Source organism: Typha angustifolia, chromosome 13, assembly GCF_048772165.1.
Source record: "Typha angustifolia cultivar Huaian chromosome 13, ASM4877216v1, whole genome shotgun sequence".
In the NCBI taxonomy this organism is placed as follows: domain Eukaryota; kingdom Viridiplantae; phylum Streptophyta; class Magnoliopsida; order Poales; family Typhaceae; genus Typha; species Typha angustifolia.
Window position 1 is genome coordinate 6438391 of NC_133251.1, and position 24187 is coordinate 6462577.

Consider the following 24187-nt stretch of genomic DNA (forward strand, 5'->3'; position numbering starts at 1 on the left):
AAACCCCCTCATCCTAATTTACGGGTTAGCCTCTATCTCCCCCTTAATTTAATTTGAATTTTTCCTAGTAAATCATGATTAATTATGCATTTATTTATTACTGCCTTCATCGGAGAAATTCGCCGGCCGGCGACCTCAGGTCGACTACCCACCGGTCTGGAGAGTTTCCCCGCTTCAACCCCTTGCCGTGGGTACCCAATTTGGGTACCCACGAGGCGCGAGGGAGGTGATGCCATGTCGCCTCCCACCGCCAGGTTACTAGGTCACAAGCCTCCACCACCGGCGGTGGTGGCCTCGCTCGTCAGCCTCGATTAACTCATCTCTTCACTTGGAAGAGATGGGTACTCGGGATGAGGGCTTCGAGCCCATCTTGCACTGAACTAGGAAGCTCCATGGCCGCCGGCCATGGAGTTCCTCAATTCTGTGGCCGGTGGTTCAAAACCCTCTTGCACCCAAGTCGACTTGTCGACTTGGGGAGGAGTTATTGGGGCTGAGCTGCCGGCGACGGGGATCACCGACAGCAGCCCTGCTCTGAAGTTTGAACTGTGTGGGGGTTGATCAAACCCTCACCGGTTGTGTTGGCTATGGGGTGGGCCGCAGCCCACGTCGGTAGCCAGTAGTGGACTGGGCCTGTAAGCCCAGTCCACCCGACTTGTGCTGCCCACGCCCGTAGCTAGTGGTGGGCTGGGCTTGTGAGCCCAGTCCACCTGACCTTGTGGATCTCGTAATTAGGGTGAGCCCAGTCCACCCCAAAATTCTATGTGGCTAATTTGGTGCCCACCCGATATTTGGGCAACTACCGTGTGGGCCGAGGCCCACACCTGTAGCTAGCCACCTTTTGGCCTTGTGGACTGTGGGTAGGCCCACAGCCCACTTCCCTAGCATAATGCTGACTGGGCCTTGAGCCCAATCTAGTCTACCACCTCCAGTCTAGTGCGCTGCAGGTAAGTCAGCAGCACACTTTCTCACCTAAGCATGCTGGGCCTTGAGCCCAGCCCAACTTTTAGACCATAGACTAATTTATTATTAGTCTTTTATTTTCTTAATTCTGTTAGCTACATAAATTGTATTTATTTTATTTTTTTTCTCAACCATGTTATTAATAAAATTAGGATTAATACATAATTAAAATAGGTATTTGAATTTATTAGCCTTTTCAATTATTTTTGGCACTTGCAAATGTGAATGACTCTAATTTTACCATAAATGACTATTTTAAATTAATATAAAATAATATATTCGGACCTAGAGAATCAAACTTAATTCATACAAAAAGGTAGTTAGTCCTATAAGTTCATTATTCTTATGTTTGTTTTATCTATAAATTATTAGACCTATTACTGTACGGGGAGGATCTTGAAATTCAGGAGGGACCGACTGATTAGGAGAGAGACGGATTTCAGAGATATCCCTGGCAAGTAGAACCCTATATTAGTCTATGAAAAATGTATACTTATGTCATTTCTTACCTGCATTAATTAAATGTCATTTCTTACTGGTAATAATTACATATTATTTCATGCTTGTATTAATTAGATGTCAATTCTTACTTGCTTCATTAACTACTTATTGCACATGTATGATAGGCTTTATGCATGGTTTATAATACATGTTATTTTGATGATCATGATGTAATAAATAATAGAGGTCATGGCACCACGTGCACGTATCATTGTTAGTCAAGTCCCAACTAGACAGTGCCCCTCTCACTCACTCAACCCGAGGTTAAGGGTAGAGTGTATCATATAGTATTATATTAGCGGTCTACATCTGAGGTCGTTAGCTGGTGGAGCATTCAGGTGATTACACCGCCCTAGTTGGAGACTAGTCTAGTATGATATTAGTAAAGATGATTTGAGAGGTAGGGTTATAGTTCTAGCGGTACTCGAGGATGTAGGGTCAGGGCGTCTATCGAGCTGTGTGCTCTTAACCGTCGTATGCGATGATTCTGCTCTGTGCGATGATTTAGCTATAAGTAATGAATCTGCTGCGTGTGATGATTTACTAGAGCGGTGTTGATGGGCCTACGACTGAAGTCCTTAGTCTGATGACCATAGACAATCGGTCATATGCAGCGTCGCTAGGCATGTATGGGCGATAATACTGCTAAATGACTAGTCCCCCTCGATACTATGTTGTTTTGTGAGACATGTTATTAGTGACTCAGTTTCTGTGTGGATTTTTATGTAATTAAGCTATGATGATGAAAGTTATTAAAAGTTATACTGTACACATTTTCTTGATATATTTATGGATTTGCATTTCTATTTATCATGCAATATAATATTCATAGATTACTATTGAATTTTACTTGCTGGGCCCCCTTCTCACCGCCATTTTGGTGGAAATATTTCAGAGCTGATTTTGGAGGACGTGGATATCGAGGAGTAGCAGATTCATTTCCCCTATTTAGTATTATTTATTATGTTATTTCTAGTTAGACTTAGCTCCTGCGAGGGTATTTATGTTTAAAATTTGTGATTGGATTTGTATTCCTAGAGGCTTATTGAGGCTTGTGATATTGTAACTTTGGATTATTTATTGGATTATTATGGTATTTCTAAACTTGTCCAGATACTTTGTGAGATTATTTCACTGATAGGTCACGTGAGAATCACGTGAAAATTCTCCACGTGAGGATCACGTGATTTTTAGAAGTGGGTGTTTCAATTAGATAATTAGATAAGCAGGCTTTATATCCAAAATTTTAGCTAAGGATTTATATAGATGATCTCCAGATGTACATATATGAGATCTCTTGAATCTTTGTTGATGGATTTATACATATAGTGAGTGAATAATAGAGAGAGGAAGGCCAAATAAGGAAGTGTCCAACGGCTAGGAGAATTCAAAATGTGGTGGGAGAGAATTAACTTTCATTCTTTAGTTTGGGACTTTAATTCCCGGTTTATATTCTACTTTTTAACACCTTAAAACCAGTGGCTAGGATTAGGTTAGACAATTATTATTTCTGTCCTGCTATATATTAATCATCTAAGGTAAGCCAGCTAGATACCAATTGTGAGGATGTTTAAGGGGGGAAACTTAGTAGGTAGAACTGATAAAATAATCCTGAGAATTACCGGTTACACGATTAAGTTTATACTATCACAATCGTCATAGCACACTATATATCATCAACACAAATCAACATAAATTAATATGATGCAATATATATAGATATAATTTTGCGTGGGCTTCTTCTAATAAGGCCGGGCTCCGACGTAGTTCCCCGGCGGGTAGTACTCGCAGACCATGAACGAATCGCCGCTGTTGCATACGATCTTGGCACACCCGAGCCGCTTCGTGGTGCGCCAGACGATCTGCGTGTAGTGGCTGCACTCTTCGCCGGAGCACGAGTTGGTGTCGTAGTGGTACCACTGCTTCTCCGCCACCCACGCCGCCACCGCGTCAGCCGCGCTCCACCGACGCCCTTGCCCCCAGAATATGTTCTCCCCGTAGGCGTACCCCGGCGAGTGGTCCAGCTGGCAGTCCCCGCGCCGTTGCGCCGCGTAGGCCTTGGCGTACCAGGCGAGCTTTGTGTCCCACGTCAGCGGCGGCACGCCGACCTGCTGCCTGGCGGCGTTGTGGGCCGAGACGAACTGGCTGATGACGACCGACGGGGAGGTGGCGCAGAGGGTAGTGGTATGGGTGAGGGAGAGGATGGTTAGTAGTAGGATGAGAGAGGAAGAGGAGGATAAAGCCATTTAATTGCACTAAGAATTTAATGTATATTAATGTAGGGATGAGGAGGCATTCATATACAGGATGGCATTTAAATTTAGATAGATATATATAGAAGTGTTGGACTGTTTGCTGATGAGGTGGAGTGTGCTTAGACGTTGCTCTTTCTTGAGAATGTTTTGGTAATGGACATTGCACTTAATCTTTTTGATTAGAGTGCACATAAGACGGCGGATTATATTATATATCATAGCTTAACGATGGCAGTTAGTAGGCAGGCTAGTAGATTTAGCTACGTATGTACATGGATAAATTATGTAGGCTAACAGCTAGCTCATGCTAATATAAGGTTTGGAAAAGGAAAGATGAATGCCATGACGTATATATGATTTTATCTCCTATTCCTTGGGGATAGATAGCGAAATTTTTACCTTATATACATTGGGAACTTAACGTGCCTAAGTTATACGGGTGCCGCTGGGTTAATTCTCTTTAGCCATCTGATAGTAGATTACTATCTCGTTGGCTTATCAGATATCTATATTCATCTAATAGAAGTACTTAAATTTCAAGACCATATCTATTTACATAAAGCATCAAAAATATTTATTCTGTTAGTTATTTATCTAATTTTTTTATTAGAAAAATATCACATGACTGTTGCCTAATTAACTTTACGCAATGTAGGGATTATTTTACTCATTTTTTAGAGAAAAAAAAATTAAGAATAATTAAAAATAAGATGGTAATTTGATATTTTCTTTTTACACTATTAAAACATGAGAGATTAGATAGTTGAAGCGCTATATAAAAAAAGAATCTATAGAGTCTAAGTGTAGTTCTTAACTCATGACAGTTAGTCAACCAGTACTTCCTCAAAAATTAGTCAATGCGTACAAATTCGTGATAGACGTTTGTATATAGTATATATCAGCGTCCCTTGCTTTAAGGGATTTGGTTGTACATTTGCTACGTGCTATAAATTTCCTTCTATTTGCTACAAGTTATGATGTCACGTGTGATTTGGAACAGCGAGAAGCATAGATTGGGGAGCAAGGCTTGGAGTGGACGGTCGAGATTGCGTGAGTCGCAAGCTTTTATATATATATAGATATAGGTTATATTTTTTATTTTATTTTATAAATTTATTAACCCTCCAAGTTTAATTTAAATTATGTTGGAGTTTATTTATCAAGGCCGAATGATCAATAATTGAAGCATGATGCTTTGACATAGATTCGAAGTTAATGTTAAGCCAAACTTAAATTAAACTCTGCTTGATTAAGCTGAGTTCGATGAGACCCCACGATTAATAAATTAAGATCCATTAGAAACTTAAATCCTGGTCACGTCTTTAAAACTTTTCTATTGACCGCGTGTGTGGAATATATTGCACAATCTTGTTGGTTAAGAAGCCAAAAATAATACTAGTTTTTTTTTTCTTTAATCTTGAATAATACTAAGTCATACAAGTGTATGTTCTAATCAACTTAGGAAATAGTAGAGAATTGCTACAAGTTGAAGCACTCCGCCAGTTGCACTCAATCTAGGAGAATTCAAATGTGGTGGTGGGAGATAAAGGAATGGAGAGAATTAATTTCCCTTCTCTAGGAAATTTTCCCATATCTAATGATATCCTTAGAAGCAAACAAATAGAAGTTTCTGTAATCCAATTCTGCAGTTTTGAAAAGGATACAGCATGTTTGATAACATATAGCTATGAAAATTTATCATGCAGGACTAATTTGATCTATTTGTTTCCTTTTGGTAGTGTGCAGCGGGTGGTCGGTTTTTAGTATTGCACTCTATATATATATAGACATGATTATCGAGCGGGCTGAGCTGGATTCAGGCAGGGTTTTTCGGGCCAATCGAGTTTAAATATTTGTTCATGGCCCGACTCATCAATCACTCGGGCCGAGCTATAATAGTTTAGCCAGTTACTGTTCGTTGGCCCGTGAGAGATCGGACTAGCCGGTCGAGCTGGATCGGCCCGACCCACCAATCATTTGGCCCAACTCACATTTTAGTTATTTTTAGAATTTTTTTAACTACTAGCTTATTTAAAAAAAAATATTTATGTTCCTAGATTTAAAAAAAAATTTAAAAAATTTAAATGTGTGCTTAAGAAAAATGTAAAATGATAAGGTACCAACTTTTTAGTTGGTTTTTACTGTAACAGAATGGGTAAATATTATAGCAGAATGAGCCTAGTTACGGGCTAAACGGGCGGACTTCCGGGCTGGGTGGGGCGGGTAAAGGGTTGGTCCGTGCAGCCCATAGGTAGTTCAGGCTCGGGCCGGGCCAGGTTTAAACCGGGTCCGGGCCGAGTCGGGTCGGGCATGAGCAGGCTGGGCCGTTTAATCACTTCTAGGTATATAGTTCCTTGACGTGTTGATTTTGCTTTCTGAGATGATATCCTTTCTGCCTTTTGTAATCAACGGCTGCATCCTCATCTTATGTTACTATTATTTCGTTTTGTTTTTATTTCTTTTTCTGCTTTCTTCTTGATCATTTGTACAAAAGTGATATTCATAACATTAGTTCTTCTGAAGCCATCCTAATAACCAGTATTAGGAGCTTTTAATTGTGAGTTGTTGCCTGCTTTGAGGAAGATATTGTTGAAAAACTGGGTTTTATACATTTGAGTGATAAACAATTAAAAAAAAGTTTGAAAATCAACTCTAAATAGTTGTAGTTACTCAACATTGGCTTCCTTGAATTTTTTATTTATTTTTTATTTGAAGAGCTTTAAGCTGACACAAGTTCACTTACTGAAATTTCAGAGGCAATATCTTTCAGAAGGCAGAGTTTTTGATTCAACTGGATGATTTAAGTTATATGTTGTTTTGAATTACAGCATACTGCTTTTCACTAAAACTGCTTATTTTCTGACAATAAAAATCTAAGCCCAGTCCAACCCATTGGGTTGGTTAAATTTTCTCTTAGAACTTTAATTCTGTACTGCAAATATGTTTTACAATGATTTGTTGGTTGTGTTATTATTCTTCTGGTGGAAACTAAAGAATTACTGTTAAGGTTTAATGTAGTCTTCTGGTAGACTTCCCGACTGACTGCTAACTCATAGATCTTGTTAATCTAGTAAAACCAAATTCAATGTTCTTTGGAGCACTGATGGAAATGAACAACTGCTGCATAGTTTGTTATAATTATATGCAATGTTTGAATCTTGTAATCTGAAGTTATGTTTCGTACAGGTTGTAGATTATTCGATTGAGAAAGCAAAGAAATTTGGGCATGGATTCTTTAGATCCAAAGCAGATATAGGTATGATCTTCTTATGTCATTATACCTTAAGGTAAACACTATTACTCCTTGACGTGCTTAGCCTTTTCCTTCATGTGATGATTAGTATTTGTGAGCCTATTCATGATTTCTAATTAAAAAATGATTTCTGACATTAATTAGAAAAATTGTAGGTTTCTATTGACCAATATGTAATAGGTCAACCAAAATTCACTTGGTTAATTCTTTATTTGATTCTAAACTCCTAAGATTAGTTTCTGACATTAATTACTACAGGTTTCATTCAGAATCACGAGTAGAACCTCCACTCTATAGCAGCCTTTAACAGATAATCAAACTAACCATCACTTGATGTTATTATTCATTTCAACAGTTTGGAGAAGTCGCAAATTGTAACGAAGATTCAGCTTTACTTAAGATCATGGTTAATTATGGTAAGTGACATGGCATTGGGCAAGTTTCACAGTTTTCTTTTTTCTCTTATCTCCTTGGCATGAATATTATAACTGGATCAGCTTGAATTAGATATCCAAAAGATATTGTTCCAGGGATAACATAGTGTTCATTGGACCATCGCTTCTGTAGTGCCTAATGTATACGGTGGATAACTTCTTACCCTATTATTAGGGTTTGCTTCACGAGTTGCAGTTATTGTTAGAATATTAAGTTAGCCCATTTGACTAGTCAATTAGATTAATTGGCTAGAATTCAAGAATAATGCTTTGATTTTGAGGTGTCTCTTAGTGTTTTCTATGCCTTTAAATGATAGTAATTTTTGAATTATCTAGATGATGAAAATCAAAGAATTATATATGATAACTAAGAGTCATATAATGATAACTAAGAGTCATGTAAACCACTATATATATGTGGTCTTGTCTTATGCAAGGATATCAAGAAAAGTTTAAAGTTTTTATCTACTTCATCTTGTGTTAAGAGAACAATCTTCTTATCTCGAGTTTTCTATCACTTTCTCCTAACAGTCATGCTGTTACGAAATGTAATTTGACAAGAATGGACTGATTGTAACCTAAAGCTTCAAGTAGTAGTTTCAAATTTTGAGGTTGATTGAAACTACTCAGTTTCTTTTGTTTTTATTGATGGATTGATCATCATCTATTCAATCTTGAAACTTGTTTTACTTGTGAATAAATCCCAGAATGTATAGGTTTTGGCCATGGTTGAACTCAAGATATACTATCATGCTGTCTGTAGATCAAAGTGATCATCTGTGGCCTTAGGCGTTAGCTACTGTTGAGCTTGAGTCCTTGAAAGCTCACGTTGCTTCATGCAGATCTTTGTTTGCATTCTGTCGCTTGCGTTTGATGATCGGCGGGAAGTTGCTGCAGAAGAAGAGAATTAGAGCAAACATTTGCAATGTATTTTCATCTATATATGCCTAACTATGAAAACAAATAGGGATTTTTACAAAACTTTTTAACATATCATAATTGTCACTATATATTCTTTAAATGTCAGAATTGTCATTAAAATCTTTTAACTCTTTTGTAATTGCTATTTTTAATAGAACTAAATTAATTTATGTATTTAAATGACTAATATACCCTCTATTTTTGTAAGCTCTTAAGGCAAGTCTAATTAAGTTACGTAAGCCACTAGGACATGTTTAATTAAGTTATATAAGCTTTTAAGGCAAGTCATAGTTCGAGTGGTATAAGTCTTTAGGGCTAGTTCGAATAGGGCTCTTTATACCACACCTCTATGTATAGAGGGCTGGGATTTTTTGTTTATAAATCCAAGTAAATCCAAGCATTGAGAATTAATTAAGTTTAGTTATTTTCTTATTACCGTATTTACCTTTTTATCGTAGCCGTTAAGTCGTCTTTATTCTTTTAGGAGTAGATCTAAGTTAGAAACTCTAATTATATCTCCAACCCATAGCCACCATCACCTCCAGCAGCCACCCTACCCTATGGCTGTCCACCACCCTCCAATGACTACTGCAACATCAGATATTTACCGTCCTGCCCTATTTTGGCCTATCTCTACTATTTTATTTTTAATTTTTCATCCCAACCTCCAATTTAGTTGAAATAAAAGTCATTAGAACCATAACTCATGAGGCTACCACTATCTAAATTTTCATAATTTTCTTACGTCCGGATCAGTCCATATCTGATTCGTAATAGTGGTGGAGCCGGGCCACCCAAGCCAAGCCTCACCACCCTCTTTTCTCCAACTCTGCATTCCCATTGTCCCCAACCCCATCGGCACCTCACTCCACTGCCCACTCCTCATCTCTGCTGCACTGCTCGCCCCTCTTTGCCTTTTGCTCCGCCGTGATCTTTCTCTTTTTACTCTGAGGCGCAACCTCTAGCTCAGTTGCCACCTTGCCAATCAACACCTCTGGCTACGGCATGCTGTTCCACCTTTTCGATTGTTGCTCTCCGATTGCACTCTCCATCACCGCCTTTGACCCTTGAGTTGTAGTGTCCGCTGACCCCTTTGGTGGGTTAGAGCCTTAAGCAACAACCTTATTTTGCTTCATTCCACCCTTGCTGCTTTCACTAGTCACCCCACTCCCATGGCCAACTCTCTAGTGCTTCAACTACTACTCGGCGGCGACCCACTAAGACCGAGAATGGTTGGTTGTCTTGCTATTGGGTAGTGGTACATCCACTACCTTGGCCTGCTATTGCTGAGTACGTGCTGGTAGAGTGTTACTCGTGGCTTACATTATCTTAGATTTCTTGACTTGGTTTGGTTGGCAATGTTAGATTAGCTGGTTTCTATGCATGTTGGGTCTAGTTTGGACATAAGAGTTAAAAGATGTTGGCTTGTTTATAAGAAGCACTCTGAGTCTAAGTTTCTTGCAACTGTTTTTGTTTGTTGTAGTGATATAATGGGTACTTAAGTTGGTTGGCATATTTTCAATCAAGTGTGGGGCTTATTGCAAAATTTCATCCTATCTTTCTTTTATTTGTGTATCATGTTGTAACCGTTATATGAGCATAATGAAATATCTGTCGTAAAAAAAAAAAAGAAGAAAAGCATCTCATAAGATTGCTTCAATGTGTTGGTATTTATAGTGAGCACAAGAGAGAGGTCGGTCATATAAAGAATATCCAACGGCTAATAAAATTCAAATGTGATGGGAGAGAAAGGAATGGAGAAGAATTTTCTTGGAAATTTTCTCGATTTATATCTTATATCTTAACACCTTCAAAACCAACTGGTAGGATGAGGTCGGTGGAGAAACCATGACCCGCTAGATAAGCCGGTACCGGTTTTAAGACTATGTAAGGGTCTAATTAGTAATTAAAGCTGTTATATTTTCATATATTTTATTGGTTGCAGCAATAGCAACTAAAAACGTCATCCAACTCAGGGGAGAAAATAACCTTATATGATAGACTCTTTTACAAATAACGTACTCTCTTTTTATTATTTATAAATTAAGCACCAACTTTATTAGAAAATGCTGAACGCTGAGTCAACTTTACGTTTTAAACTTTATGATATTTTTACTTTTTCCCAAGTATATATATTGATAAAGGTTCTTAGACATTTAGTATTTCATTTGAAACGCATTACAATCAAAGACCGGTGGTGGATCAGTCCATGTTCTAATCTTACAAACTTGAGAAGACTGAATGATTAAGCGGTGAGTCTGCACGTTATTAGTGCGGCTCGTGAAACATACCCTAATTTTTGGGTATAACGAAATCCACCTTTTACATTCCAGTACTAATGGGTAGACAGTCTAATCCATGTTGTCCTCATACCGTTAATAGCCTTAACTATAGCTAGGCAATCACTTACTATCCACCTGGGATCCTGTTGTGAATAATTTCCCATTATTCTCAGACCTTCAAGAACAGCTAGGGCCTCCCCATATTGGGGGCTTGGGTAGTGATCCAAATACAAGTTTTTGGCGATGAAAAATTTGTTGGGATATTGATATAGGATAATGCCAATACCTCCGGAAGCTGTTGTCCTCGTACCCGTTTACTTTTTCCTAAGTAAACCCTTATCTTTTTTTGTCTAGTATATTTTTTAGATTAAATATTAATAATTTTGAGTTTATTGATCTTATTAGATTCAGTGTTTGGCTGCAATTTTACTGATTTCGAAGCTTGATTTAATTATATTCTTCTAAAAATCCGTGCTCCTGTTTATTGCTAGCCTGTTTAGGAGTTTCATTGGGTTCTATTAATCAAAGTAAACTTTAGATTACATCTATCTATTAGAACTTTAGAAGGTAGCATCTGAATTGTAGTTTTACAAAATATCGGATTCTATTTGTGAATAGTAAAAATAGAGGGTTTTATTTGTAATTTTTCTCTAAAATGGGTTATCTACTAATTTGGCAGCCAAAACCAAATTTGGTTATATGTCTGATTTGATGTTACAAAGTACAGACCATCTAAAATTTCAGTTGAAATTTAATGCTTGATTAGGCTTAATTTAAAATAGGTTTGAATTTGCTTATCAAAAATAAATTCGCTCAATTTGAGCTCGAAAAAAAGCAATGAAATAGACTTGAATTGAAAATAAAGATAATTATACGTATATTTTGTATAATTGTTGACCATTTTTGTGTAGACATCCTCATTTACTCCTTTTGAGACCTTTCAAATATCTATTCTATAATGCTAAACATCTGTCAAATAATTTTTTTTAAGGCATTCTAGGGATTATTTACTCTTATTTCAGATGAAAGAAAGAGAAAAATTGATGAGAAGATGACCGTGGATGTTTTATTAATATTGTATGGAGGCGAGAGATATTAGATAGATAAAAATATAACAAAAAGTTAAATAAAAAATCTATGTGAAAAATGAGAAATAGTTCAAAATATCTACATATAACTAACGCTTGAAAATAATCAATCCAAAATTTAATCTTTTTCAGTCTAAGCTCAAAATTAATTTCAATCTCGAGCCTGGTTAGACTTACATAGTTGGTGAAACATCCTTTAAAATATCTCTAAGAGTCTTTACAATAGGAGAAATTATTTATAATTGCTTTTCTACTTTAGACTTTCAAGATTCATCTAATTAAAGACTTCTCATTGTTAATACAGAGTAACTTACTTCTACTTAACAAGGTTCTTCTACTACACTACAATCTGATACATACAACTAACATACTTAGAATAGCCTGCAGTTATTCCAGGAGTAGGGAAACTTGCTCATTTATATACTACTACTACTGTCTGCTGCACAATGGATCTAGCAGTAACATGAGTAAGCAACATGGTTCTTCTTAGAGACATGAGGCGAGATGAAGTCCGAAGGTGCTGACGACGAGCCAAGAACTTGCGGCGGAACGAGTATTTGGGTGCGGCCAGAAGCTATTCTCTTCCCTGCGACATTTCCGTAAAAGAGGCTGGAGATAGTAGGGACGAAGACGTCGCTCACCGAGCAGATGTGGATGTCAAGAGCTCTCTCTAGTTGGGCATTTCCTGACTTCATGAACTCACCTTTCTTCTCTGCAGGTAGTATGTCATCCTGCAACAGTAACACAGACATAAGCTAGCGTCAATTCTACAATTCATGGAATTAACTGCATGAAGAAGTTACCAATGCATAAGCACATGCAATTGCATGACCTTGTTTACTTAATATCCCTGGATCAGAAAATTACTAGTTGGAACATGGAATAGCTCGAGCTACCTGACTATCTACAAATTTAATAGTCCAACATCAGTTAACAACTTACAATGAGCAGAGGAAATTGTTACTTACCTTGGTATAAGTTTTTGGAAATGCTTCCTTCAACGGATTGAGACTTTCATGCCACCTAGCCTGAGTCAGATAGATGGTGTCATCTTCACCAAAGCCAACTTTCTTTAGGAAATCTGCAATCTCCTGTGCATTGTAACAGTGTTTCGCTCTTGTGCCGCCCCTCAGCTTGCAGTTCTTCTCTAGATCATCAACCCTCAGGTCAACCGCGATGAACTGGCTGTCTGATTTGCGTGCAAGGGCTTTTAGCCTAACAACCATCCACTCAGCCACTTCACCGAATTCAGATTTCAGTTCCAGGCTACCAAACATTGCTAAGCATGCAGTTGAAACCAAATCTTTGTTCCGCTGTTCTCTTAATTTTAAACTTATTGAAGGGAAAGTTATTGCAAGCCTTAGGTAGCTATTTCTACGGAAGATTGGCTCAATGCTCTTTATGATGAAGTCTTCAGATACTCTATTTGGAACTCTGACAACTGCTGGCTTTCCAGCCGCTAGATCAGCAGGAAGTTCTCTAACTATTTTTATCACCCCATCCAAGCTCCTCACGAATTTTTCGACATCATATACATCTTGGAAATTGCTGCAAGACATTCAATGTTGAACAAGATCTAACAACAAAGATCTGACCTGAATTATATGATTATTGGTAACTGGAAAAAGCGACATGTCAATTTATTAAGTCCTTCTAGCAGGAAAATGATTAATATTTTACATTTGGCAATAGGAATTTATAGCAGTGGGCAATTTAGTAGTCTCACAAGTCATTCACAAGCCAGAGTTCATGCCCTCAAACAAGACTGTCAGGATAATGTACCTGAATGCTTAATAGCTGGGTATGCTAATCTTGCAAAACTTTCTAATTTTCTAAGCACTAACAAGAATCCACTTTCATGTTCAGTGCTCTTATATATCTAGTTTTAATTTACAAACACAATCATACTGATCTCTAACATATAGTGATGAAAGCAATGAAGAAAAAATTGGTATTGACAGACTGATAATATTATATAAAAAGCTGAGCAAAAAGATGTTTGCAAAAAGAAATTATCAAGCAAATATATGCAGTGGTTTAACTGACCATCTTCAGTTTGAAAACTTACCGCTTCTGACCTAATTTATTTCCCCTGATATCTGGAATTACGAGTGCAGCACTTAGGTACCTTGCAATCACCACTGCATCTGTAACCTGTTTAGAAATGAGAGACAATTGTTTTATGAAAGGCCATTTCAAGTAAGTGAATAATATTCTGGTTTAAGCAAAAAGGTAATTAAAAAAACATTGTATGTGCATTTGCTTCAGAGAAGTACGCACTCATGGGATTGATGCTCAAATACTACACATCAAGACATCTTTTGATACTGAAAGGAGATAGTAGAATACCATCCAAAGCTTCCCAATCAATAGCCAATTCAAATGAAAAAGAAATTTTTAGAATGGAACTCTTATCTTAATTTATTTCTGAGAGTACAATCCAACTTTTGACTATTAAAACTACCAAACAGTCCTATGACTGCATAATAACAAGCATAATCCAGTACCAACATTATCCAGTTAGAAGCTACTCCCCAGGAAGAACTCATACTTCTATTTGCAATACTAATTAAGCTCTTCAAACACTAGACTCTACCTACGAAAATAAGAATTACACAAATGAGAAATAAAAATTAATATCTATCTTGCTGCAGAGAGGTTTCTTTCTACCATTTGAAGTTATACGTAAAAGTAGAATACCTGCGAGATATGATACTCAGGACCACTTGTCAAGGAGAAAGTAATGAAACCTTTTGACTGCTTCACATCCTCTACAATTAAAATTCATCAAGGAGAAGTAAGACAAAGCGTAATGTCAAGAATTAACGAGGAAAACTACTTATATATTTCAAGATCCAATAAAATATCAGGACCAGAACACCACTTACTTGAAAAAGGCGGGGTCCAGCAAGGCCTGATCTCTTGATTGGTCTCCTTTGAAGGTGTTGTGCTGACCTTCGAAACTTTGGTAATTGTCTGCTTTTCAACCTTTATTACATCCAACTGAGAACCTGATGAGCCCGTAATCGTCATCTGAGATGTCAAAAACAACCTACTTGGTTAGCATACATGCATGCATCACTTGATTCTAGACATCAAGAATGAAATATTAGTAGCAAGCATGCAACTACTGGCTGCTCTTCTAACAAGGAACCAAGAACCCAAAAGAACCCCACCTTTAGAATGAAACTAAAGCAACATATTTGTGACAACTAAATGTTGATACTGAGAAAGAACCAAGTATTTGCACATAAAGGAGAAAAGAGGCCATCAAGAAACGCAACGAATAGAGTAGGATTAACTCGAGGTACTTACCACCTGGATGGCGTCGAAATGGTCCTTCTTTATCATGTTCCCCAGCATGAGGAACATGGAGACCGTCAAGAACCCAGCAAACACCTGCCTAAGATCCATTGCTTCCCTTTACTGTCTCCTCTAATTAGACCTCAACTCTATATAAAATATACAAAGATATATAGAGAGAGTGATGTGGTTACATATATGTATATAAATAGTGAGAGGAGGAAGACGACGAGGTAGGATTTACTACGTTCATGCCCGGCCAAGGGGAGAACAGCTCAAGAGCACCGAGAGAGAGAGAGAGAGAGAGAGAGAGAGAGAGAGAGAGAGAGAGAGAGAGAGAGAGAGGAAGCTTGTGGGAGTGTGCAAGTCATGAGGACGGGGAGAACGAAGAAGCGACGGGTGGACTGCCTTTTGTAACGTCTGCTTCTTGATCTTATGGGTATAGGAATGCAATCCAACTTTAGGCCAGCCGAGAGAATAATAAAGAAATAAAAAGTCAAAGCACAAGGGTTTAACTACAGTATTAAACCATATGCCTATCAGGAAAATTTGCAAAATAAGCCTAAATAAAGATGACGATGATAATTTTAAAATTCCGAAATAATAATTTAAATAAAATGAAATATTTCTGTTCTATTATATACTAAAGTGAAATTAAATTGATAAAAGATAGTTTTAGAAAAAATATATATAAGATATGGTTCAGACCATTAAAAGCCCATAACATAAGGGCTATTTCAAATTTCCCTTTAAATTATTGCCCAATTACATAAATCTTCGTACCTTTTTTTGTGACATTTGTAGCTTCTTTTTTTTTCCTTATGGAATAGTCGTAAAATAATTCCTAGTGCGTTTGAACTTGATCATACGAGAGTTAATTGATATGCTTAAACCGAAAATAAACAGCTAACTAAGAAAAGAGCATTTTAAACATTATATATAGTTTAGGAGTTTATTATGCAGTGAAAAATAATTAATGGGATCTACTTGAAAATAAACAATAGTGCACCATCCATGCAATTCATTAGAAAAGTTTATTGGAGATATCCTATGTTTTTCTATTATTATTATTATTTACACTTGATTATATAAATATTTATCATTTAACCCCTTCTAATTTTAGTGCCTAAAATACACTTTGAGTTTGTCCTCCATTTTTTTTTCGTCGTGCTTTGGTTTGCATCTACTGATCTAAATCGACCAAATCTGGTCTTGTTTTGTGTCATATTTTTTACTTTGTGCTACTTATGGTTTGATAGTTGTCATTATGTTTTAAGTTTGTTTCGATCTAATTACAGCCACATGATTGGTACTACTTAATGTTATTTTATTGCAAGAATCACTTGTTGATCAAGTAGATTGGTTTTTGTTTTTGGACAAAAATAGCAAGTTTATCCAAGGAATTTTATTTATTCATTTCTTATTAAACACAAAATTTGACAATAGAGATAATGTAAAGACACCCTTAAACTTATGAGGACAAGCTACAATTCTTGCCGTTTTGCTTGAAGGTTATTTAATTACTAGCAAGAACATTTACAATTTAATTACATTTAATTAGTATATATATTTTCTACGGTCGATACACATTCTGTTATAATAAAATATATGCAATTTACATAAACGATATAGATTAAAGTCTATTATAATACATAAAAAATTAAATATAGTTAAATTGTAGGGAAATTTGCATATATTGTGAAGTGCAACCATATTTAGTTATGATTTGAAACAAATTGAAATTATCATCCCTAGTCTCCCTACTCCTCTATGACCTAGCTTCTGCCCTCACCTCTTTTAACCCTTACTGCAAGTTATTATTGGTCGCCAGCTCCTCCCTCCCTTCCTCCGTCGGACCTCCCCTCCCTTTCGGACATTCAACTATTACTTGGATTTCTAGTTACCACATTCTGGCCATTATCACCATCTGCTTGTTAGTTTTGTCTATCACGTGCTCTCTGACCTCCAACCACTGATTTGATGATATCTCATGATCTAGCTATCTAAATCTTGAGATATTAGATTTGTTGGAAAGTTCTCTTCTAGAGCTACAATATATCTAAATTATATAAGGTTTTAATAGGTAGATTATCTAAAATATCTCTCAAAAGAGTCACCCTAGAATCTGCCACCTGCCAGCCACACATCTCCATTGTTGCAACTATGTCCTTCCCAGTCTTATCGTACTCTTCTACCACCCTTTTCTTACCTTAGACCCTCCTCTCTATCCTTTGAACCATTAGCCACACCTCCATCATGTCCTGGACGCCAGCCACCAATACGAATCCATAACTTGCCCTAATACCAATATAATGGTATGTCGAATCCCAATCGACATCTCTGACCTCTCATCCATTAAACCCAGACACCACCTCGTTCCTATACCTCCTCACTACATCCTAGACATGTCCTAACACCATTACCCACGTCCAAATCTTTGGGCCCTATCAAAACCCCAAGCTGATACACCAAAATTTGTCCAAACCACACTGATCTCAAGCTAGTTCGGGAACAGGTCAAATACTTCCAACCTTAATCCAATAGTCATTATAACCTTATAAGGGATGAATAACAAATTTTTTAATTATAATCATAGTGCTCATGAACGATTAAAATTTTCTTTTGTGCCAACCTACCTATTGGGATAGATGGGATGGAAGAAGAGCTCAACTATTTATTATTGGCATGCATTAATTCAAGAGGTTGAGAAGTTGCGACATAGAAATGGGAAACAGATGTTAATGTGCTTTACTATGCAATCTTGCTGGGTGTTGGAAGAAAGAGGTGGTGCTAGCGGAGGAACATCATCAAAGCATCGTTGACATTCATAAGTAGAACGGTTAGCTTTACCATAAATTTAGCAAATGAGCCTCGGAGAAAAGGGATTGAAATTTGTAAAGGTGTAAGAAAAACCACGACCTCTGAGGAACATTCAAATCCACCTCATTTAAAGCCACGACCACGATAGTCTAAGATGTATACATGTTGTGGTTGGAAAATTATAGAAGAAGAAGATTTGTCAGCCATCATTGTAGTTAGTGAAGGTGAAAGCGAAGAACTTTCATTGAGCATATTGAGTTCTTCTACTAATAATAGAGTCCAAAACTCTTCAATAGAAATAGATGCAACACAAGTTCTTATTGCTATCTTGAAGGCACCATATGCAGTGGGAAGTCCATTTAATGTATAAAGATTTTCATCATAAACTATAGAGGAGACTACTACAAGATTTTCAACTATTTTGTTCAATTTGTCGAGAGTTGACCATACTCCAAAAGCAAGAGATAGACTAATAACATAAGTAAGAACAGGAGAAATTAAGATAGCATTCAAGCATATTTAGATATGCTGATCAATTAGGATCCAGGTGGAGTACTCTAGATTAGTAGATTGGGGAAATAGTTTAGGACCATCAAGGTAATCAAATAGTTGATAAGCATGAAACTAGATGGGACTTGTGCTCGCCATATGCAAGAGTTTGATAGTTGAGCTTAATGGTAAGAAGAGAGCTATGTTTGGATATCAAAAACTTGACATTGAAAGGGATATATATAATCCATTTGGAGAGGGGAAGATGATTGAGAGGGGTTCAATATTTCTATTTGAAGGAGAAGATATTAAAAGTTTCAGCGAGGAGAAGCTCTAATACTATGAAGACTGAAAGTTTGCAACTCAGCTAACAATTAGCTGAGAGTATTTCGTTGATAGTTATATATGCATACAAATATAATTTGTTACAACTAATAACAAATTAGATAGGATTATAAAGAGAGGTGAGTAACTAATAATAACTAATTTGGTTATTTGATACAATATAGTTATTATGTTATTAGTAGTCTCGTGAGTCTCATATCTAATAACTTTGGAATGAAGTGATTCAAAGGTCGGCATGAAAACATATGAAGAAATAATGGAGAAGGGTTCAAACTAGATAGAAATGGGGATATCGACATTACATCGGTCGTCGGAGGGTGGTGGATGATTGTATGAGTGATTGGCTAGTGGAGGTAGATGTTGGCTAAAGTTTGGAGGTAGAGTTAGGGTTTCTAGATTAAATATATTCCTAGAAAAATAAATGGCTATGATTAAAAGAGTAAATACATGATCCATCATGATAAATAAATTATGACCACTCATATTTAAAAGAGTAAAGTCATAGCGGGTCAGATCCAACTTACGCTACTAGGCTTATATGTGTAACTTTAATTTAAATTTAAAAGTTATAAGAAAAATTAATTAATTAGACTCAACTTGACTGAACCTAACTGACTCAACTCTGATGGTCAAATCGTATAATACAATCATTTATCTTGGCAACTCTGTATCTGATTTATTTTCATATTTGTTTTTAACATTCAATTTGTATCACTATCCATTTAAAATCCGACCCGTGTTCAAAGTATATTTATATGCATTTGGTTAGAATATTTTGTTAGGGATTAGGTAGATTTGAGAAAATTTGTACTAACGTTTAAGCATGCCTAACTCATGTTCAAGTGTGATGACTTAAAAAGTTCAATTTTTGAATTTCTTTTGCTTTGATTTACAAACATCATTGAGAACTTTTGCTACTTCAGAAAATAGATTTTCTGTATTTAAGAATGTTCTTAATCACATTCAAACATTCCTTTTGCACTACGGTAACAAAACTACTAAAATTTTATATATGTTATTATTTTGTAACAAAAGCCATAGATTGAAATTCTTGATACTTGTATTAGGAACTTGCTGCTGCATTCAAAGCATTAGTAATAAGTTACAAAATATTTAGGGGGATTGGACCCCTCCGATTAAGGTAGCATGTACTAGTAGCATAATAACCCTTGGTAGTTGCCCAATTAACTACCATGTTACCATCTCTCCGCACATGTACAAATTTTGTCTCTTCATTCCTTCTAACTAGGTGTAAACACTCCATGACTACGTTTTTGACCTGCCAAAGGCATTGAGTCTTCTTCGTCAACATCTTGATGGCCTCTAGGCAATCAGACTCAACGACCACCTTGCAACCTTCTTCAACACTCCTTTGTCCCAACCATATTGCCCCCAACTCAATGAACACCTCAGACACTCTGGGATATCGCCCACAACTCAATGAACACCTCAGACACTCTTGGGATATCGCCCACAACTCAATGAACACCTCAGACACTCCTGGGCATGATTCCCACATTGCCAAAACTAGCTTCCCTTTAGAATCTCTGATAACTATCGCAGCTCCTCCTTAGCTAGCTTTGATTGTGTATGACCCATCTGAATTGACTTTGAGCCAACTGTCATCCGGGGCTTGCCACATGACCTTGTTGGTCTTGGCCACCTTGGGCACGCTCTTCACCAACCTCCCGTACTCCGCTAATGATAAGGCCATGCGCACCATAGTAAAAAGGCTCAAGGCTTTGCCACCGAAGACTATCGAGTACCTCTACTTCTAGAGTATCCAGAGCATAAATGCAATGACTCCTTTGATCCACTGGTTTTCATCCTGGTTGTTGCCACCGTCCTTGGTGATCCACTTCGAGCACACCATCAAACCCTTAAGGCCTTCCACCAACCTCCGTTCATCCTCAACAGCCAAGCTATATCTATAGGTGTAGAACAAGTGCTTCACATTTTTTCTAAAAAGCCCACGCATGGGGCACCAATCCTCTGGACTGATGTGTAATCTACATATGTGATCTCTTATCGGTAGTCTGCCCCAAAAGAGCTTCCAGCAAAAGGTCCTGATCCTTCGTGCCATTAGTAACCATCGTAGTTCGCTCCAACTTATCCAACTCATCTCCTACTGAGGCAACAGGAAAGAGTAGATAATTTTGATTATAACCTCTCTCCCCTTGGATTCAGCCACCATATCCACGTATCTTTCATGGTGATAGTACCCATTGGGAGAATAGAGATCTCAAAGACTAGATTGACACCACCCTCCCTACATAGCCTCTCAGAATTCCAACTTCCACCTTCCTTAATATCCGCCACCATCAATTGCTCGTCCATTAGCTCCTTGTTTAGAATCCTTGGCTAACAGCTCTAGGGAATCTTAGAGAGCTAGGACTCATATGTAGCCGTAGTATTTCAGCTATTTCCTACGAGCTTTTGGCAACCAATTTTTAGTTGGCCCGCTGTGTAGGGTAAGGCCCACCAGACCCATGATGTGGTAGGGGGACACTTCGGGTCCTAGGGGTCCAACTCGTCGTACTTGGCCTATAGTATCTTCACCCCCATGATTGGTTTGCTATTTAGGTACATGAAGACCAACCTCTCGAGGTGTGTAGTTCTGGCCTCGTTTCGTCTCTTAATTGTGAGCCCCCCTCATGTTTACCTCTGGTAACCATTTTTCAATTGAGTAGATTGAGCCATATCCCATCGCCTTTACCTTAGAGGAAGGCTTGAGCTCTTTTCGTGATTGCCTCCAACACTAAGTCTAACAACTAAGTCCTTTTAAGCCTATAGGGAGAGCGATCAAGGTAGAGTTCACAAGCGTAAGTCTCCCTCGACTAAGATAGCAAGCTTTTCTTCAATCTCACAAGCTTCTTCTCAATGCGCTCCATCATATACCGATGCTCTCTAACTTTCACCTTCTTGCCTAATATGAGGATGCTAAGGTAACAAAAAGGCATGGTAGCCACCTTCAATCCTAGCACCTCTGTGAGCTGCTCTCTAGTCTCCTACTGGCAATTGTTAGGCAAGTATAGTTTTGATTTATCGAAGTGGACCTTTTGGTTGGTGATCTTTCTATAGTGGTCGAGGAAATCCAAGACCATGCAAGCATTGCTGATTGAAGCCTCAGCCATGATAAGTAGGTGGTCCACGTAAAGGACATGGGATAGATGAACATCTCCCACCTAATCCTCTTAGTTCTCCTTTGTCCACCTTGTTGTTCAGCAGCCAGGAAAGTAGAGATTAGAATGAAGTAGGGGGATAGTGGGTCACCCTGACATAGACCTCATTGTGAGATGATCCACTTCGAGGGGCTGTCATTGATAAGGAGAGCGAACTAGGGGGATGAGATGCAAGCTTGCACCCATCCACATCGCCTTGCTAGAAAACCCGTGCGCCGGAGTATCCTTATAATGATCGATCAGCTTACCTTGTCGTTAACTTTTTTCATGTCCATCTTCACCATCATGGATGGCGACCCCAATTATTCGCTTGCATAGAATGGACAACCTCCTACGCAGCTATAGAGTTTGTTAGTGATGTTGCAGCCCGACACAAATGCCGCCTGCTCTGGCCCGACGAGTTTCAATAGAGAGCCTTTCAGCTTGCCTACTAGTGTCCATAGTCTTTCACCAACATGTGATAGTCTTTCTTTGGTATTAAGGTGATGAAGGTCTACCCCACGAGCAAGGCAGCGATAACGTCTTAAGGAAGTGTCTTATCACCTAGCAAAGACTCTCATCGATCTATTCCTAGTAACAAATGTAAACCTCTGCTTGCAGTCCATCAGGGCTCGGTGCCTTAGCGCGGGGATGGCTCCAAAGGGATTTCTTAATCTCCTCCTTCTACATAGGGTGTTCCAAGAACTGGGCTTTTGCTAGAGTGAGTTTGGGAAGTTGGGGCTAGCCTAAAGTGTTTGACTTTAGCTCTTTGAGAGGTCCCCATAGCTCTTGGTAGAAGGACATGAACTCATGCTGGATCTCCGTAGATTTTGAACCCAACTATCACTAGGGTGCACGATCCTCGGAATCAAATTGTGTTGCTGACAAATGGTGGCTTATATGTGAAAGAACTTGAGTTCCTATCCCTGTCAACCACCTACCTCAAACGAGAGAGCTTTAGCCATTTTAAGTTGAACTAATGATTGAGGGTGACTTATTGGTTATACAGGCTCTTGAGGTAAAGCACCCCTTAGTCAAGGAGCTGTCCATTAGCATCTTGCTCTTCCTAGTCCGATATCATGGAGTTGGTCGACTTTAGGTTCTCTTCCATTCTGCCCACTGCCTCCTTGCTCCACTTGCTTAGGCTTCCCTAGAGCTCACTAACCTTGTGCATGATCCCATGCAAAGGGTTATCATGAGGAAGGTGTGTCCAGATTTCACCAATGAATTTCTCGCATTCCGAGTACTCCATCCAATACAACTCGAACCAGAAAGGCTACACCACCTTACCAACCACCAATAGGATAGCTATTAGGAGTGATGCATTGTCCGGGGCAGCGCGATCAAATGAACGAATCTTGTTCACTAAGCCATTCCGTATTCCCTCGAGCTCAATTCAATCGGACCCAAATACGAGCCGAGCCACTCTGGTTATTGCACTAGGTATAGGGGATTCCATCATAACTCAAGTCGAATAACCCGTATCACCAACAAATTTTGTGAATGCTTTGCACTTGGGGCTAAGCTCGACTACTCCGTAGCATCTCTTTTTCTAAGGTGAAAGGAAGGCGTTAAAGTCCTTAGCTACCTATTACGGACCAGATCTGGAATGATTCGTCCATAGGATGATTATGAAAATTTAAATAGAGATAGCCTTGTGAGTTAGGGTTCTAATGGCTCTAGTTTCACCTAAATTGGAGGTCGGGATGAAAAGATAAAAATAAAATAGTAGAGATACATCAGGGAGGGCAGAATAGTAATATCCGACGTTGTGGCGGTCATTGGAGGGTGGTGGATGGCCAAGGGTGGTGGTGGACGGCCGTGTAGTAGGGTGGCTGCTGGAAGTAGGAGGTGGTTATGGTTTGGAAGATTGAAGGGGATCTACGGTTATGGTCTACTCCTATATAAATAAAGAGAATCCAATAGTTAATGTAAAAAGATAAGGACAAGAATAATAACTGGCTAAACTCATATTTCTCTCAATGATGATTATTATCAACTCATATCCACCCCTATTTATAGGAGTAAAATCCCTAACAGATTGGATCCACATGCGGATTATCCGATTTATTTAAAATTCAAAATAGAAAGATAAAGCTAAGTAACTAATCTCTAGCAGATCGGATCCACAAGCGGATTATCCGATTTATTTGAAATTTAAAACAGAAAGATAAAGCTAAGTAACTAATTTGACTCGACTCGATTTGACTCGACTTAACCCATGTGGTCAGATCGTAATAATCCACCACGTTTCCGACATCTTGTCCTCAAGGTGACTAGTCTCTCACGTCTTTATACTCATATAACTTGTCGTGCCAATCAATAGATTCAGGTTCGTCTTCTTCGAGTTCGCCTAGGAACATGACATGGGCTGG

The 24187-nt window shown here is 38.1% G+C and overlaps 2 protein-coding genes across 2 annotated transcripts; both read right to left on the reverse strand.

Moving 5' to 3' along the window:
• Window positions 1-3049: 3049 nt before the first annotated feature.
• Window positions 3050-3780, reverse strand: LOC140774534 (pathogenesis-related protein PR-1-like). The gene has a single exon (XM_073117564.1). The coding sequence runs from the start codon at window positions 3705-3707 to the stop codon at window positions 3204-3206; it is 504 nt and encodes a 167-aa protein (XP_072973665.1). The 5' UTR covers window positions 3708-3780; the 3' UTR covers window positions 3050-3203.
• An 8366-nt stretch (window positions 3781-12146) lies between these two features.
• Window positions 12147-15108, reverse strand: LOC140774960 (protein MANNAN SYNTHESIS-RELATED 1-like). The gene is made up of 6 exons (XM_073118161.1): window positions 15010-15108; window positions 14583-14727; window positions 14395-14465; window positions 13763-13848; window positions 12663-13242; window positions 12147-12425 (listed from the first exon to the last, which is right to left on the reverse strand). Exons 1-6 carry the CDS (start codon window positions 15106-15108, stop codon window positions 12147-12149), a joined length of 1260 nt encoding a protein of 419 aa, XP_072974262.1.
• Between the last annotated feature and the right edge of the window lie 9079 nt (window positions 15109-24187).

Bases quoted from the DNA above. Each gene is read 5' to 3' on its own strand.
- LOC140774534 (XM_073117564.1), bottom strand. From the start codon at position 3,707: ATGGCTTTATCCTCCTCTTCCTCTCTCATCCTACTACTAACCATCCTC.
- LOC140774960 (XM_073118161.1), bottom strand. From the start codon at position 15,108: ATGGATCTTAGGCAGGTGTTTGCTGGGTTCTTGACGGTCTCCATGTTC. The intron at 14,728-15,009 runs GTAAGTACCTCG...TTGACATCTCAG, and splicing joins ATTTCGACGCCATCCAGGTG to ATGACGATTACGGGCTCATC. The intron at 13,243-13,762 runs GTAAGTTTTCAA...AATGTCTTGCAG, and splicing joins AATAAATTAGGTCAGAAGCG to CAATTTCCAAGATGTATATG.